At 39.4% G+C, this 18,430-nt stretch overlaps 1 protein-coding gene across 1 annotated transcript in view; it reads left to right on the forward strand.

Annotated features, from left to right (window-relative positions):
* Herc6 (HECT and RLD domain containing E3 ubiquitin protein ligase family member 6) overlaps positions 1-18,430 on the forward strand; it is a 68,930-nt gene that overhangs the window by 33,471 nt on the left and 17,029 nt on the right. Inside the window, 5 exon segments of the mRNA XM_029569086.1 lie at positions 4,643-4,736; positions 8,522-8,711; positions 12,605-12,759; positions 15,252-15,365; positions 15,978-16,088. Of these exon segments, the coding sequence (XP_029424946.1) occupies positions 4,643-4,736; positions 8,522-8,711; positions 12,605-12,759; positions 15,252-15,365; positions 15,978-16,088 (664 nt within the window).

Raw genomic sequence — 18,430 nt, forward strand, 5'->3', positions numbered from 1 at the left:
TTGTTTAGCAAAATTGGCATAGCATCAAACTACCTTCTAAAAGTGTATGTTTATACTCAGATAAAAATGCTCTCAGTCTTAATAAGAGAAGCCTCTTATTCTAGCGAATGGTAGTGAATGCAGAGACTCGTGGGTGTACAAAGCACTGAGAATAAGTGACAGACAAGTGCTCACCCTCACAATATTTATACCACACACCCTAAGGCTTAGGAGACATTGCACAACAGAGGAGCCAAAAAAGTGTCCATAGATAAGGGGAAAGACTGGGAAATGCAATCTTCTGGTCAAGATAAGGCCATTAGAATAAAAACTCACAGGATTGTGGATGCCTGCACTGAGTCTAGGAGAGAATGGGTTCATCAACAGTCAGGTATGGATGGAGGACAGCCTCAGGGGGCCTACCCCTCACTGCTGAACTATTTGCTACTGATTGATTCAGGGAGAAGGGGAGTCATGACTTGGGTTGCAAACCCATTAATGACCCCACCAGGCTCTAATGGAGAGTTCTAATCCAAAGCTCACACAGATGGCCTTGTTTAAACGAAATGGGTCACAGAACAAAACCAAAAGTCATGACTCTGGGGAAGGGGTTGATAGAGATAGGAGAAATGTTAAGAGACAGTGGTGGGGAGAGAGAATCAGAATACATTATATGCATATATGAAATTGTCAAAGGACAAAAACAATAAAAAAGTAGAAACAAAGAAGGGCAACCATAAGGTTTATTGAGCAGTGGAGAAATAACTTCCTGTGGCAGAGAGGGGACTTGAAAAGGAGTTGCCTTCCACTTTATTTTTTGAGATAAGTCTCTCACTAAACCTGAAGCTCACTGTTTTGTCTAGGCTTGCTAGCCAGTGAGCTCCCTGGATCTGCCAGTGTCCACCTCTCAGCCACACATGCACTGCCATGCCCAGCTTTTTACGTGGGTGCTGGGGAGTTGAACTCAGGTTCTCCTGCTTTCACAGCCTATTACCCACACCTTATTTTTCCTTTTAAAAAGTGTTTTATTGGCATATATTAATTGTACATGATAATGGACTTCATTATGACATTTTTATACTTGTATGTAATGTATTTTGATCACATTCCATGCCCACATTGTCCTCTCTTGTCCTCCTCCCACAGTCATTGATCCCCTTCTTCTTCCCAGCTAGACCCCCTTCTACTTTTATGTCTTTTTTTTCTTTCTGGATGCCCCAATGAGTTTCATTATGATTGTTTACAAGAGCGTGGAACACCTTAGTAGTGGCTACACTACTGAAGAAACTTTGTCTCTTCCTTCTCTAGTAACCAATAACTGCTGATAAACCTCCAGGGGGTGGGGGTCCCCATGAAGTACCCCTCCATGACATATTTATGAGCCCAATCTTGTGCAGATCTTTTGCAGGTAAACATAACTTCTCTAAGTTTAAGCATACATAGCCATATCATACCCAGATGTCAGAATTCTTCACCACCACCACATACGTCCTCTGGCTCTTTTCTTTTTTTTTTTTTTTCCTGTTCCTTCTTTCACAATGTTCCCTGAGCCTTAGAGAGGGTGCTGTAGATGGCCCATTTATGACTGAGAACTCAACAGACACTTATTCTGAGCATTTTGACCAGTTGTGAGTCTGACCACTGCAAAGAGAAGCTTCTTGGACCAGAACTGTCAGCAGCACTATTCCTTGGGCATATACATAATTACTCAGAAGGCAAATTGGTGGATAGATCATGCCCATTTAGCAAAACCACAACAGTAGCTTCCCTATTAGGGCTTTATGAGTTCCCAGTCACAGCTTCTTTGAATGAGTTTTTTTTTTTAATGATTTGTTTTTATTTTATGTGTATGAGTGTTTTTGCCTACATGTATGTTAGTGCACCTGTGCATGCAATGCCTGTAGAGGCCAGAAGAGGACATTGGAGCCCTGTAACCAGAGTTACTAATGATTGTTAGCTGCCATGTGGGTTCTGGGAACTGGACCTGGGTCCTTGAAATAGAAGCCAGTGGTCTTAACTGCTGAGCCATCACTCCTACCCTGTCAGCCACACGCTTTTGACCAGGTTTACTGTACCAGTTGTGAATTTGCTCCTGTGCAACAAGCACCAAATTCAATGAGAAAGTGGTTGGTTACCCATACAACAGATTTTTCACTATTGCAACAAGTGGGCTCATCTTGCCTGGCCAGTCAGTATTATTTCATGCAAGGTCCACAGTTGAGTAAGACTGTTGATGTCTCTTCTCCTGAAGCAGCTTGCATGGCACCTCTTAACACCATGAGGATGAGCCAGAGCAAGGAAGCTTCAAGTCCAGCTCCGGTTTGATTTCTCTATGTCCTGTGACAAAGGTGTGAGTCCCACTGGTTCTTATTAACCAGACTCATTCTAAGTCAGCTTGGGGAACTGGTCACTGTTAGGACTCAACAGCATTCTCTAGAAACTAGAGAGGATTAGAAAAGCTAAAGGTCATGGCTTCTGGATAGCAGCTCATTAAGTATTATATTTTCAGAGTCTACAAAATACCTGAGTTCATCTATACTTACCCCATCCAAAGGCAGAAGAAAATTCTGGACATTGCTGTCTTCTCTGTCTGGCCCCTCTCTTCCATTTGCTCCTTTCAGTCCCAGGAAGGGACTCTCCTGGACTAGATGTCCTCTCTCCCTCACTCTAGCCTCAGGATCATGCTTGCTGTGTGTAGGAGTCTTCCACAATAATATTTTAGGAGTCAAGGTCATACCAGCTCAAAATATGCCAAATTGGTACATTGATTATTTCCTGCTGAACTCTCCTGGGGCACTGTAACTTCAGAACAGACCATCTGCAGCAAGTCACAAAGATTTAGGGGCTGAAAGGTATCAACCCATATAAACCCATTTGAGAAAATAGTCAAGATCCAGATATTGGCCATTGGAGTTGTAATGAACCCATGTGAATAAACTCATTGGCGTAACCCTTATCTTTTTATGGCTTCCCCGCATACACCTCCCAGGGCCATCCCTAAGAGCTACTGCCTTGTCCACACACCCAATTGTTCTGTAATTCCTTCACAAACATATTGTGTTTTGTTTAAAAAATATAAAGCATCATACTTTCATCATTTCTTTGAACTTACCTCTTCCCCATTTACATGTAATTTTAATAAAACATATATGCCTTTATCTTGTTAATCTTTCTTATATTAATTTAGTTCCTAGACACAGTCAAAGCATCCACAGGGGTAGGAACAGGGCAGAAGGGATCTCTTCCTCTCCTACAATAGTGTCTCTCCATGATCACCTCATGGTACTGATAAACTCCCAGGCAAAGGCTGCAAATGAGAAATAATTTTGGAGAGAAATTTGCAGTTAGAACTTCTATAAATACACCAATCCTAATATTTTTATTGATCACTTAATTCAGCAAGCATAAAATGTTTGTTGATTAACACATTATCAAAAAAAGTTGTTAGACTTGCTGAATGCTGGCTCCTGAAACATTGCCAAATCAACCTGCTAACAAGACAGTAAGTGGAGAGTCTTTCAATGTGAAAGGGGAAGCTTTGATGAGCATTGGGTAAATATGTAAGAATTCAGGGTTGGTGCAAACAGCAAGGCAAAGATTTTTGAGACAAAGATTTTTGAGGTAAGAGATTCAATTATCTTTGTGCCCAAACTATGTGTTAATGTTTTCCATTAATGAGTTACTGGGTCTTTCAAAATTTTCTAAAATGAACTATTAAACTTTTGCCTGTGCAAGGGTCTCCTAGAATAGTAAACCACTAATATGTCATTACTCCCCTGCTGATATAACAGTGAAATTGCAGAACTTAAGTAGAAGTGGTGGCTAGATGTGGTGCACATCTGTAATCCCAACACTTGAGGCTGAGGCAGGAAGATCAGGAGCTGGAAGCCAGCCTGGGGGTAGCAAGACCATCTCAAAAAGAAATAAAGAAACAAATGCAAATGGTACTGCATATGGAGAGAGATCATTCCAATCCTCACTGTACAAATTCTTAGACCTAGATTATAAAATCTTGCAAGACTGAGGTTGTGACTCAGTGGTAATTTATTTCGAATGTGTGAGGTCCTAGGTCATAGGCCCTGGGTTCAATCCTAGCATCACAAAATAAAGTGATGAAATAAGGTAAAGTAAAATCTTAGTAATATTGCAGCTCATACCTGATTATATAAATAATAAATTGTTATTTACTGTCTTTTAACAAGAATGTGTCTGTACATCTTTTGTGTCTAGCAAGTCTAGTATTTTGAAAAGAGATAAGCTTTTTAAAAAGTTTATGTCGGCGTGGTGGTGCATGCTTTTAATCCCAGCACTTGGGAGGCAGAGGCAGGCAGATCTCTGTATGTTCAAAGCTAGCCTGGTCTACATAGTGAGTTCCAGGCTAGCTGGGGCTACAGAGAGACCCTGTCTCAAAAAGACCAAAAAAAAAAAAAAAGTTTATGTCACCAGTTGTGGTGGTGCACACCTTTAATCTCAGCACTCAGGAGGTAGAGGCAGGCAGGTCTCTATGAGACTGAGGCTAGCCTGGTCACGTTCCAAGCCAGCTGAAGCAACAGGGAGACCCTGTCTCAAAACAAAAACAAAACAAAGCAAAAAAAGGATATGAACTTTAAAAATATCCCCTTTCTATCTGTTTATATGTTTTTAACATTTATTGTATTTTTAGAGGTACTGGAGAAAAGATTTCCATTGATGTGGACTTGAAAATGGCAAGCAATGTCTTCACGAAGTTAACGAAAGTGACATGGATTTCTTCCTTGGTAATAGCCAATACTTGTTTTACTCACTTGAGGCATAGCACAGTAGGATTTCTTTACAGGAACAAATATAATAGGAGTTTAATGTGGAGAGGTGATGACAAGGGCCTGTGATAGGGCTGAGCAGGGAGCTAGTATGTGTTAGGAAGTTACCAGATCCCAGACACTGGGCTAGGTGGCAGCATCGATTTTCTTATTAAACCATTAAATGTACAGAGGATAGGCTATTTATGTTTTCAATAAGAGGAAAGTAATGCTGAGCTGTAAAAGGTTGTAGCACAGTACATGAAAAGCACAGTGGTTTGGGAAGCAAGCTAACCTCTCAGGTAAGAGATTGGCTTTTTGTCTGTTTTGGGATGAGTCTCAGGTATACTTGAGCTGAATCTCTGCTACAGACTCATCCCTTCTCTTCTCTGAGTAATGTTTTCTTTGCCTGCGACTTCAGTTCACTTTTAATGTCTAATATTTTGTGATTCCGGGTTATATAGAAAGGAAAACGTCTACTAATTTAGGTTGGGGTGCAGGGAGCTACAAATGAACACCGGCAGATATCAGGATGTGTTAGTACCTTGTGACTGTCACAGCGTCATAAGGGTTTCCAAGCATGGGTGGCTTTTAAACAGTGGAGATAGACTTTTTTTTTATTGTTTTGGAAGCTTGGAAACCTAAGATTGAGGTGCTGGCATAATTGGTGTTGGATAATGGTAGACTTTCTGATTGATAAAAGATCGTCATTGTGTCCTCACATGATAGAAAGGGCTAGGGTTCTTACTTGTAAGCACTAATCCCATTCGTGAAGACCCTACCCTTATGACTGAATCAATTACCAAAGGCTCCTCTTCTTAATACCATCACATTGGAGGACTTCAACACATGAATTCTAGGGAAACACAGGCAATCTAAAGCACAGGAGAAAGGAAGACAGGCCATATTCACTTGAATTAAAAGCTAGATCTGGGTTTATGAACTAGCTTAACAGGGCAAAAAAGTTTCTCTGGGCAGAACAAACTGGGACAGAGAGATATTCCTCATCTGGGTACATGTGGCCTGAGTGCTGAGTTTCTTCCTTGGCAGTGAAGCTAAGAGAGGTTTATAGCTCTGCTCCCAGGAGCCTCTGCTTTAGTCAGATGTACAAAAAGCTCCAAAGTGACTGCTTTCTGCCTCAGTTGCATCTCAAATGTCCTGGGTTTAAAGTAATCATCAGGCCAGTGGTGTAGCTCGGCAATAGTGCACTTGCCAAGCATGTATGAGCTGTGGGTTCATCCCCATCACCACATATACACATACACATGAGGTTAACCATTTCATTTAAATGGATCCAAGTGGGTTCTACATTTGGAAAAGAAAGAAGGAATATTTTCTTATTGTGTAGCAAAGACTATATTTTTATTTTGAAGGTGAAGAATAGTAATGCTATATATATTTGAACAATGCATTTATTCACATGATAGGAGAGAACTTGGGGTGTTCTCAGTGTAATTTCTGAGAAGGGTTAATGTCATAGAAAGGGTTTCTTAATAAAATCCCTTTGAAAATGATGCACACTATTGCGTTGTGATGCACATTAGAAATCCAATATTCTATGATGTCATAAAGTGAAGGAACTCTAACTTCATTACTTTATTTTTCTTGGAGTTACTGACTTTGCAATGAGTTTTCCCCACATAATACTTGCTATCATTCCATAGAAATTACATTCTTTTAGACATAAAGAACCCAAAGAATGTTAAATGTAATAAAGGGCATATAGGACTTCACACTTGTACCCAAATGTCCTTCAGTGTAAATTCGTCCACTGGTGTCTAGTCAGCCCATCTAGAGATTATATGTAAGTCATACTCTCCTTCACCCAGCAGTAATCAGTTTCCAATAGTTCTCAGTCTAGTGCCAGCCCACCACCCATTTCTCTCCTCCCCTTTGGGCCCTTGTTTAATTTGGTTGGCATGGGTCCTGTGCTCAATGCCACCATTGCCACAAATTCATATGTGCAAGCTTCCAGTTGTTTGAAAGCCTCTGCTTCCCTGTGTTCGTGAATCAGCCCTGGCTCTTACAGTCTTTCCACCCCCTCTTCTGCAATGGTCCCTGAGCCGTGGTGGGTGAGGTTCAATATAGGAGTCCTATCCCACACTCTGCAGTCTCTTATTCTTTAAAACTTGACCAGCTGTGGTCTTCTGTGAGCATCACACTCTGTTGGATAAGGAAGCTTTACTGGTGAGAGTTGAGGAATGCATTTGTTTTCTCTCTACCCCTTGTTTCGCTATGTTCTGTGAGCCTTAGTTGTAGATGTTCAACTATAGATATGTCATCTAGTACTGGGCATCTCTCAGATGTATGTGCTCTGTGTCTGACCAGATGTGCAATTCTGCAGTAGCCTCCATCTGTTGCAGAAAGAAGCTTCTTTGACTCAGGCTCTTTTTCAGATTCTCAAGAATCTCAGGCTATAAAGTCCTCTATTGGATCTCTGGGTTTGGCCAATGAGGAAAGAGTGTGGAAGGTCACATGAGAGACCACAGAGGCTATACCTGAAAGAGTTCCATAGCACCTTCACATTTGGAAGCTAAGACTCAAGTCACAAGGGCCATCCAGCTCCAGGGGACATTGGGAAGCACCATCTTCTTGTGACCCCAGAAGGAAAATCAAATTAGTAAGGTGAACATAGGGCAGAATTTTTCTCCGCAAGACTAGATTTTAGATCAGAGCGGTCTGGGTTTGAATTCCTGATCTGTCATTAGCTGAGCGACTTCCTTCCTTTAACGTCTTTCAATTGAGTCTCTTCTCATCTGTAAGAAAAAAAAGTAAAAAACAACAGCAACAAACAAACACAAACTACCTCGCACAATTATTGAAATAATTTTTGTGTGACCACTTGGTACATGGTGCGTACTCAATGAACGTTCAGACAAATATGAAAAATACCTTTCAGCCAGGCAAAGGGGCTCCTGCTTGTAACTCTAGCACTTGAGAAGTGGAGGCAGGAAGGTCAAAAGTTCAAGAGTTCTAGGCCAGTTTGGGGTACATAACAAGACCCTATTTCAAAAGATAAAGCAACAACCAAAAACTTTGAATTATTCCTATTACTAGTTTTTGTATACATTCTATTTTAAAAGTTTATCTCTGGATAAAATAAGTAACAATTCAGTGCTATTTTGGCTCTGAAAAATTATGAAGGCAGAAATGGATTTTGTATGTATGTGTGAGAAAGGGTGATAGCTTTTCCATCTCTTTTCTCTTTTACTTTTTCAAGACAGGGTCTCATGTGTCATAGACTTTCTGGGGTGACCTTGAACTTCTGCCCGTCTCCTGAGTGTTGTACCACCACACTTGGTTTATGTGGTGCTGGAGATCAAAGCCAGGGCTTCGTGTGTGCTAGGCAAGCTCTGCTACCTAAACTATATATCCCCAGCTTTCTTCCTTTTTGAGATGGAGTGGAATTATCTCACTGTGTTCCCCAACCTGGTTTTGAATTTGTGGGCACAAGTGATCATCCTACCTCGGTCTCTTGAGTAGCTAGGATTTACAGACCTGTGCCACTGCAACCAGCTTGCAAAGCTGTTTTTGGAGGACTTTGCATTATTTCCAACCCACTATTTATTACATTCACTTTATTTCCCTCATGTACCATCATAGAACCATCAAGGAAGATGGTTCTATGTCAGGAACATGGGAATGTAAGGAGCGATATGAGGAAGGAAGCAGTGGAATGAAACTTCTGTTCCCACAGCTTGCATCTCACAGTACTCTGCATCTATATCAATTGGACTTTGTCCTTCATCCTGTTTTGACCACAGATAACTACATGTCTCGAGGAGAACCTGCTCAAAGCTCTTCCACGCCGTTCTCCACATCAAGAAGCTTTATCGGTTTTCCTTTTGCTTCCAGAATGCCCTGTGATGCAGGACCTAAGGAACTGGAGGACCCTGACCATTGAATTTGCAAAGGCTATTTGTGAAATGACTAACCGATCATTAGGAATCCTGAGTAAGTTTTGTGACACTTTGTCAGTATTCTGAGTAGAGTATCATTGCCTGAAGTAGAAGTTGTAGCAAATATTGGATGGAAAATTTCATAGTATATATCTTTTGAGTAAATGTTATGTGAATTTTGCAACTATTAAATAAAACCTTTTATAACATTAATCTTATAGCAAAGCAAGTGTTCTTCTTAGACTTGAATATGACTTTGATATTAGACATTTTTACTCACAGTATTCAGTATTATAAACATTTGACCAGAGGTGATGAAAACCAAGATTAAACTTTTTCCTACTGTATATTTTATTCAAAATGATGAGATATTGTTGTACTTCACTTTCACATTGCTGTGATGAAAACACTGGCCAAAACCAGCTTGGGGAGGAAATGGTTAATTTGACTTATAACACAGTTCATCATCAAGGGAGGCCAAGGCAGGAACTAAGGGCAGGAACCTAGAGCACATGCCATGGAGGAACACTGCTTACTGGCTTACTCCCCTGGCCCATGCTCGGCTTGATTTCTTATAAAATATAGGCCCACCTGCCCAGGGGTGGCACCATTCACAGTGGGCTGGGCCCTCCCACATCAACAATCAAGAAGATGCCCCACAGACATGGCCATAGGTCAATCCAATGGAGGCAGTTCCCCAATAGAAACTCCCTCAACCCAGGTGTGTCAAGTTGCCAACTAAAGCTATCCAGTACAGTGTGCTCGTTCAAATCTTCAGCACCTCCATAAAAGTCCAGGCATGGCTGAGTGTATGCCAGTAACCCCAGAGCTACGAGAGTCAGAGACTCTCGGAGGGTAATTGAAGCTATCCTGTTACCAGTCTAGCTCCAGACTCAGTGAGAGCCCTGTGTGTGATAAAGCAGGACACCCAGCATCCTGCACTGGACACACACACACACACACACACACACAGAGACAGACACACACGCGTGCACTCTTTTCTAACAACCTTCTCCCAAGAACTATCAGGTATTCCTTAAGAACTGCTTTACTCTGCTCTGAGGATAGTTCCCCTAATGGCTTCTTGCTATGTAGCATCTCTTAAAATTCCCACCACCTTATCACTGCTAACACACAGGCCTAAGGGGACAAACCCCACCCAAACCTCTGTACTTGATGTGCTCTGGATAGTTGTTTCTGCTCTTTTGCTGCTATAATAGTGCTAACATACATTTCTTGGGATGGATATCAGTGTATACATGCAGGAAAAGTTCTAGGAAGCACAATTACAGGAGTAAATTATTAAGTTATATGTGCATTTAATTGGTTGAATGAGTAGTGTGTTTATTTTTAATTGAATTTGTATGTGTGTATGCTTGTGTGAGTGTATGTGCACCATGTGTGTGCAGAAGCCCATGGAGGCCAGAAGAGAGCATTGGATCCCTTGGAACTGGAGTTACACTTGTGAACTGCCATGTGGGTGCTGGAAACCGAACCTAAGTCCTCTGCAAAAGCAGCAAGTGCTCTTAACTACTAAGCCATTTCTCTAGTCCCCGTATGTGCATTTTTATTTCAAGAGGTTTTGCTGGACATAGTGCTAATTCCAGTACTTTAGAAGTAGAGGGAAGAGTTCAAAGCCAGCCTTGGCTACATAGTTCAAAAGTAGCCTGGGATACACAAGACCCTGTTTTCTTAACTGTTTCTAGATTTAGGAGTCATATTTCAAAAGACTTAGTCTTAAATTTTAAACTATTCCCATGTTCCTACCATACTTTTTGTCTGTGTGTGTGTGTGTGTGTGTGTGTGTGTGTGTGTGTGTGTGTGGTGCTGGGGATTGAACCTGGGGCCTTGTGCATATTAGGTAGGTACTCCACCACTGAGCTTCATCCCCAACCCTTTCTACTATAATTTTATTTATTTTTAAAGCTATTTTAATGGAAAATAATCATTGCACATATTTGTAAAGTACAGTATGACATTTTAACAGTGTATACAATGTGTAATGACCAGATCAAAGTAACACATGTGTCATCTCAAATATTTATCATTTTTTTATATCAGGAACCTCTAAAATAGTCTCACCTGGCAATTTCTTTTCTTTTTTTTTTTTTTTCGGTCTTTTTGAGACAGGGTCTCCCTGTAGCCCCAGCTGGCCTGGATTCGCTATGGAGACCAGACTGGCCTCGGACTCCCGGAGATCGCCTGCCTCTGCCTCCCCAGTGCTGGGATTAAAGGCGTGCACCACCACGCCCTGCTCACCTGGCTATTTTTAACTAATTGATTATTGTCAGCTGTAGTTATCATACCCTGATTTATGACACCGGAAGTTTTTCTTGCTACCCACTTCGCAGCTGTTCCACTTAACCACCCTCCCTCTGTTTCAACAGTTCTCAGGCTCTATGACCACTATGCTAGCCTCCATGTCCATGAGATCAACATTTTTAGCTTTCATATGCAAAAAAAAAAAAATACTGTGCTTCTTGCTTATTTCACTGAATAATGTCCTCCAGTTCCATCCATGTTCTGAAAATGGTGGAATTTTTTTCTACTAAGTTTTATTATTTTGTTTTTATGCCTAAATCTTTGATACATATAATTTATATAGGGTAGATTTTTATCTTTTCTAGATGAGTTTCCAATTGTCCCTGCACATTTATTAAGTGATCAGTTTTAGTTTCACAAATACACAATATACTTAACATGCGTCTGGGTAGTACTATTTTAATTCCATTAGCTTGGTAATTTATTTTAGCTTTTTTGTTGTAGTTTTTTGAGAGAGTATCTCAGGTAGCCAAGCTAGCCTTGAACTTCTAATTCTCATGCCTATACCTTCTACGCCCTGGTATTTTAATATTTACTAAGGTTATTTTCTGAGAATTCTCCTTTAAAGGTGCAAATCCAAATTGCAGTCTCAGCAGTATTAAAATATTAACTATTTAAAATATTTAAATAACCATATACATATGGCAGTTGTTTATAAAATCTGAAAAAGGATATTTTTTAAATAATTTTTAATTTTTATTTTTATTTTATGTGTCTGAGTGTGATGCCTGCATGTGTGTAAGTGCACCCATGCTGTACAGTGCCTGCAGAGGACAGAAGAGAACATCAGATCCCCTGGAACTGGAGTTACAGATGGTTGTTAGCCACCATCTGGGTGCTGGGATTTGAACTCAGGCCTTCTGCAAGAACAGCCAGTGCTCTTAACCCTTGAGCCATCTCTCCAGCCCCTAAGGAAAATATTTTAGTTTCTGAGATAAAATTGGTGACATTGTTCGTGCACTCATCTGCATATTTTTTAGATTCTATAGCTATCTGATAAAATTGTTAGTTTGAAAATCATCAAGTCAGCACATTCTAATAATCTCAACACCCAGGAGGGTGAAGCAGGAGGATTCCTGAAAGTTCAGAACCAGCCTAGGCTATGTATCCAGGGCCAGGTCAGCTGGGGATATATAGCAATAACTTGTCTTAAAACACCAAATCAAAGCAAAACAACAAAAACAAAGAAAATCATGGACAATCAGATAAGTGTAATATCTGAGCAAGTTTCTTCAAATCCTAAATTTGAGTTTTTATTTTTTGTTTTTAATTTTCTTTTTTTTTTTTTTTTTTTTTTTTTGAGATATAGTTACCTGTAGCCCAAGCTGGCCTAGAACTCACTATGTAGACCAGGCTGGTTTCGATCTCATAGATCTGCTTCCCAAGTGCTGCTCCCAGAGCACCATGCCTGGTGTTGAGCTTTTAATTTTAATAATACTTTTTCAGAATAAAACTTCCCCCACACTTGTGACATAATCTGAGATGATGTCCTTAGAAGAAATATTTTATGGGTTGTGCCATTAGATATGAAAAACATTGTCGATTTCTTGCTTACGTAATCCAATAGAAACTGAGTGATTTAAGAGGAGAAACATATTTATCACGCTTGGTTTTTACACCCCTCAGAAAAGTGCTGGGCATCTTTGGAAGCATCTTCACTGAACACACTGGTCCAGATGCTTAAAACAGCCATCGTCGCTCAAATGTGTGATGTGACTACAGTCTTTCAGAGTCCCTATAATTTAAAAGCTCTTCTAGGAACGATGAAAGAAGTGCATGCGGTAAGGGTTTCGTCTAAAGGAGTGTATATGCCAATTTGTTACATTCCAACTCCTTTGGTCTCAGCCAGCTAAACTGGAACCACAAGGAGTCACATTAAAGTGCAGCCATCTTTGTTCATGAAAGTGCCCTGTCTGTTATCTCACTTTCTTGTGAAGCTCTTCTCAGGTTTCCGGATCAAGGTGATGCCAGAATGATTTAGCGATGCCCCTCTTTTTCTGCTACATGAAAGAGATTATATAATATTGACTCTTTTTTCCTTGGAGTTGTAGAATATATGAAACTTCTTGGATTTGGAGTTTCTTTGTGGGAAGTCTTTTGGATTATAGGTGTGTGCCACCATGCTTGATTTTATTGGGTACTGGGGATCAAACCTAAGGCTTTGTGTTTGCTAGCAAGCATTCTACCAAGTGAGCATTATATCCCCAGTCTTGTGGAAAGGGCTTTTTTATGTTTTAATGTGTATGTGTATTTGCCTGCTGTATTTTATGTGTGCCACATGTGTGCTGGCACATACAGGAGCCAGAAGAAGGCATTGGATCTCTTGCAACCGTAGTTACAGACATTTGAGGGTGCTAGGAACCAATCCCCCATAAAAGAGCTAGAAACCAATCCCTCATAAAGCAGCAAGTGCTCTTAACCACTGGGCCATTTCTCCAGCCCCCTGTGGGAAGGGTTTTTTGTTTTGTTTTGTTTTGTTTTGTTTTGTTTTGTTTGAGGCAGGGTCTCCTGTAGCCTCAGCTGGCCTGGAACTTGTTATGTACAACAGGCTGGCCTCGATCTCAGAGATCTACCTACCTCTGCCTCCTGAGTGCTGGGATTAAAGGTGTATACCACCATGCCCAGCTAGGGAAGGTTTTTTAAATTATGGATTTAATTTCTTGAAAAGCTGAAATGTTTTGCATGTCTTTGTGCATCAGTAATGTTTTCTAAGAATTTGTTTACTAATGAACATTTTTGAATGCTTTTATCATTTTAATTTCATCACACTTTGTAGATTGTTTTGTCCTGTTTGCCAATCGTGATACTAGCTATTTGTGTCCCTTTTGTTTTCAAAAGGAGGTTGGCTTAAAAAAATTTTTTTAATTCATTTGAACTAGGAGTAGTGGCATTCACCTAAAATTCTTGAACCTGGGAGGCTGATACAGGAGGATCAAACTTGGGATGCTTTAGAACAGCCAGTACAACAGTGAGACCCTATCTAAAAAACAAAATCTTTGTGGTTTTCAATTCTCTCTTATATATGTTTTTTTGTTTTGTTGGTTGTTTTGTTGTGTATATTATTAATTTATGTCCTTTCTTATTGACTTTCTTATTTCCTACTTTCTATCATTCAGATTAACTTAACATGCTGCACACTTACTTAAGCCTTTGATTTTAGAACACTGTTTCTTCTGGGAACCTTTATGTACACACCTAATCAGAAACTGTTTCCTAGATGCCAGGATGCTTGCTGATTTCACCTTTGGTGGAATCCATACCCACAGAGAGCCTTTTGTTTTTGTAAATTAACCTTCAACAGAACACATCCACCATAATGTACTTACCTATGGTTGCTTTAATGCCAAATAGCACACCAAATGGCCAGGTGGAATACCTGTGGCAGACTGTATGGACCCAAGTACTGTTTACTATCTAGATTTAAGATGGTGTTTGCTTATTACTATCCTGTATAAGAAAGACATGTGTAATACAGAATGAATCCTTTTTTAATTCTTTTGGCTAGGCCAGGAATGATTTATTTCCAAGGTCATCGGTGTTGGAATTCAAAGGCCTGGCAGAGACTTGGCTTGAGGTAAAAGCTGGCATCCTCTGTGGCCACATCATAGGAGCTCTTGTACCTGCACTTGGAAGACATCATTGTGAGGGGTTTTTTGTTACCGTAGATCTCTCTTACGGCTCCTGTGTCGTCTTCTCTCTGTGGCCTGTCCCTCACCTCTCCTGTAGGAAAGGGCTTCCTCACCCCAGTTTTCTACCCTGCCCTATGACTACCTCCGTTATTGCTCTGACACTGAATCAAGATGATTTTTTAAATTTATTGGGCATATATTTGTAAAATGCCCACTGAGTGAATTACATATATTGTTTTGTGGAATATACATAACACTTCTTCACATATCATAAATATATATGTGTGTAACTGAAAAAGCAAGAAAGACACAGGCATCTAAACTGACATACAACTAGCATTTGTAGATATAAGAATGGACCAGATCAATCAACGTCACTGCAAATGTACCGTGTGCTGGCATTAGAGAAGGTGCCATGAGGAAGACAGAACCTTCTGAAAAGACTGACCAGTTCTTTGTGGATGGAAAATTCTGGAGTGACAGAATTTGGTTCTCCAATAGAATATCCTAAGAGTGAAGGTCATAATCCAACTCAACTTATCTAAAATACCCTTACTTTATCATTGATAAATGTATATTCAGTATATATATATATATATCAAAAATTAAGTCATTTATTAATAGGAAATGAAATTCTTTTTAAGGTAAACAAAGTTAACTGTCAACTACCAGAAAGTACTTTCAACATAGATGAACTTTCCTACCTCTTGGACTTCATTGAAAAGAGGAAAAATCTTTTCTTTTGGGACAATAATGTGGTAAGAATAACATATTCATTCTTGAAAATGTTCATGATTTAAACCAGGACACAGTAGTAGCTATGTAGGTATCCCTTTGATAAATCAAGATTGGAATATTTCCTCATTTCAATGATAAATTTGCCAAATTAGATGATAATTGAAAATATAAACCTTTTGGTCACAAAATGAATGAGTATTCTTATAAATGTACCTCTAGGGACGGGAGATGTGGCTCAGTTGGTAGAGTGTCTTCTTAGCATGCATGAAGCCCTGCGTTCAATCCTCAGCCTGAATAAACCAGATGTGTTGGTGAATGCCTATAATCTCCACACATGGGAGGTAGAGGCAGGAGAATCAGAAGTACAAGGTCATCCTCTGCTACATAGTGAGTTTGAGGCCAGCCTGGGATATATGACATCCTGTCTCAAGGAAAGAAAGAAAGGACGGAAGGAAGAAATAAGCAAGGAAGGGAGGGAGGGAGGGAGGGAGGGAAAGGAAAGGTGCTTCTCAGTAATTGGATTCTTAAAAATAGATTCCAAAACGTGTAGCAGTAAATAAGGTAATGAACTAAAGGAACGAATGTGTCATTTTTCTTTTCTTTGTCAAAACTATTGTCTGTTTATTTTTTAGGTACCTACAGAAGAATTCTCCAAGGTTGTCATTTTCAGTGATTTTCCATTTCTTTTTAATTTGCTGTCCAAAATTAAATTAATGAAAGATGATTTACATGCGAAAGCACTGGTATGTATGCTATATTTAGTCTGGTTTTTGATGCCATGACAAAATAACGAACTTATTTAACTCTAATGAAGCTGTCCTCACTTCCTTCCCTCCCTACTCCCCACTTCTAACATTAAAACATGGTGGAGAAGCAGAAAATGAATTCACTGTGTACTGGAGGTGATTGTATTGGATGACCTTGCTTTATAACAACCTGTTCTCATAAGAAATAATTCACTCTGTGAGGCCAGTGTTCATCACTTATGAGGGTGGGTCCACATGACCTAATCATCTTTCAAGAGGTCCAACTTCTTAAAAGTTTTGATATTACCACACTGGAGACTAGGCTTTCCAGGATTCTTTGGAGGACACACTCAAACCATATCCAAGCCAATACGGGTTACATTTTTGTCATGTAAAATTTCAAACATATATAAAATAGAAATAATGGTAGCCATCACCAAGGTTCAGCAGCTATCACCATTTTGCCACATTTTCATCTGTCACTTTTAGTTTTGTAGTTATTACTAGCTTTTTCAGGTCAGGTTTCTTTCCAACTCTCTGTACTTTAACCCATTACTTCTGGTTTTCCCACTTGTGCATGCCAAGATTCGTCATTTAGGTGATTACCACCTGACGCTTCCATTTTTAAGGTTTCTTACCAATCTTTTAAATTTTTGCACAGATAGAAAAATTACCTAAAAATTTCCCCCATTTTGTTAAGGTTTGCAGCATAGTACTATTTCGAACTTTATTTCTTCTAAAGTTTTTACCTAGAATTCTGGAACTTTTTCCTCATTAATAAGGGCTATTTGATTACCTTAAAATGGTTAAATACCACTCATAAAGCAAAGTAGTATAATGTTTAATCTTTTCTTTTAAATTATTAAATGTTACCAGATTACACCATGTGTGTTTTGGGCTTTCTTTCTTCCTTCCTTCCTTCCTTCCTTCCTTCCTTCCTTCCTTCCTTCCTTCCTTCCTTCCTTCTTTTCTTTTTTAACCAATTTATATTCCTCCCAGCAATGTATGAAACCCTCTTTCAGTCTCTTACTGAGGCAGAGTGCTAATAAACTTCACAAACTTTTCTAGTTTGATGAGTTAAATATTTTAGTTTAATTTGCATTTGCCATTCTTTTGTTTCCAGTCCTCACTTTCTCTAGAGTCTCTTTTTCCTGCGTGAGCAATACCAAAACTACTTAGTAGGCTGTTTCTTTCCCTCCCTCCTCTTCTTCCTCTAACCTCTTTTGGTTATTACTGTGTTCTTAGTGTTCTTTGGATTTTTAAAATCTTCAAGGTTCTTGGAGCTTGACTTATAAGCATCAGTTGATTTTCTTTTTTAGATACTGACTGATTTGGTCACTGAACTTACCTTTTATTCACAGTCACCTTTTTGCCCCTTTCTTACAGTTGTATTATGGACAAGTGATATTTATATATTTTCTTTATCACCATCAGTCTGAGTTTTGGGCTAGATAGGCATAATGGTCTTCCTCTAGAAGAACATATTAAAGATTTTGCAAACATTTCTGATTGCCAATGCTTTTTTTCTAGGTCATTGCTCAGAAAAGTTTGTATTAGTTTATGATATTCAGACTTTAAAGATCCATTGGATTCAAACATCATACATATTACTGCTTTTTATTAATGGTTCAAGCAACATTGCCATTTGTATAAAACAAAGAAATCTTGGATACCATGTCCATAAAAGAAGCTATTTTAGTAATAAAGTATTTTTTATTTATTATTTTTATGTGTGTGCATGTATTGCCTGCATGTAGGTAAGTGCACCTGTGTCATGCAATGCCCACAGAGGACAGAAGAGGCTGTCAGATCCCCTGGGACTGGAGTTACAGACAGTTGTTAGCTGCCATGTGGGTGCTGGGGTATGAACCTGGGTCTTCTGCAAGAACAACCAGTGTTCTTAACCACTGAGCAATCTCTCCAGTCCTGTAATAAAGTATTTTTATACTCTAGTAATTGCATGGTACCTTATATGATACTTTCCAATGTGCTGTGGCATAAATTATAGGTTTATTTAGAATAAGCAATCAAGACCCAAGGTGTATCCTAATACTAGCAGTGTCCCAAAGATAAGGGCTCTCCCTCTGCTGCCATTAGTTCCTATTATCAATGTCATAAGTAATTTTAACCAGGTCTTTTCTATTTTTATTTTTCTACCATCCTGGTAAAGGGAAAAAGTAAAGTATTTTCTTCTCAAACCTTACTTCCTTATAAGTTTCCTTAAAGGATTCCTTCCTTCTGTATGTTCTCCTACAGCAATGCGTAACCTGTTGTGTTAGCGAGTAGATGAAAGGACTTCAACAAGTTGCCAATTATGAAGGCTAGGAGAAATACCTCCT

This window comes from Nannospalax galili, unplaced genomic scaffold (genome assembly GCF_000622305.1).
Source record: "Nannospalax galili isolate Female #2095 unplaced genomic scaffold, S.galili_v1.0 scaffold441, whole genome shotgun sequence".
Lineage (NCBI taxonomy): Eukaryota > Metazoa > Chordata > Mammalia > Rodentia > Spalacidae > Nannospalax > Nannospalax galili.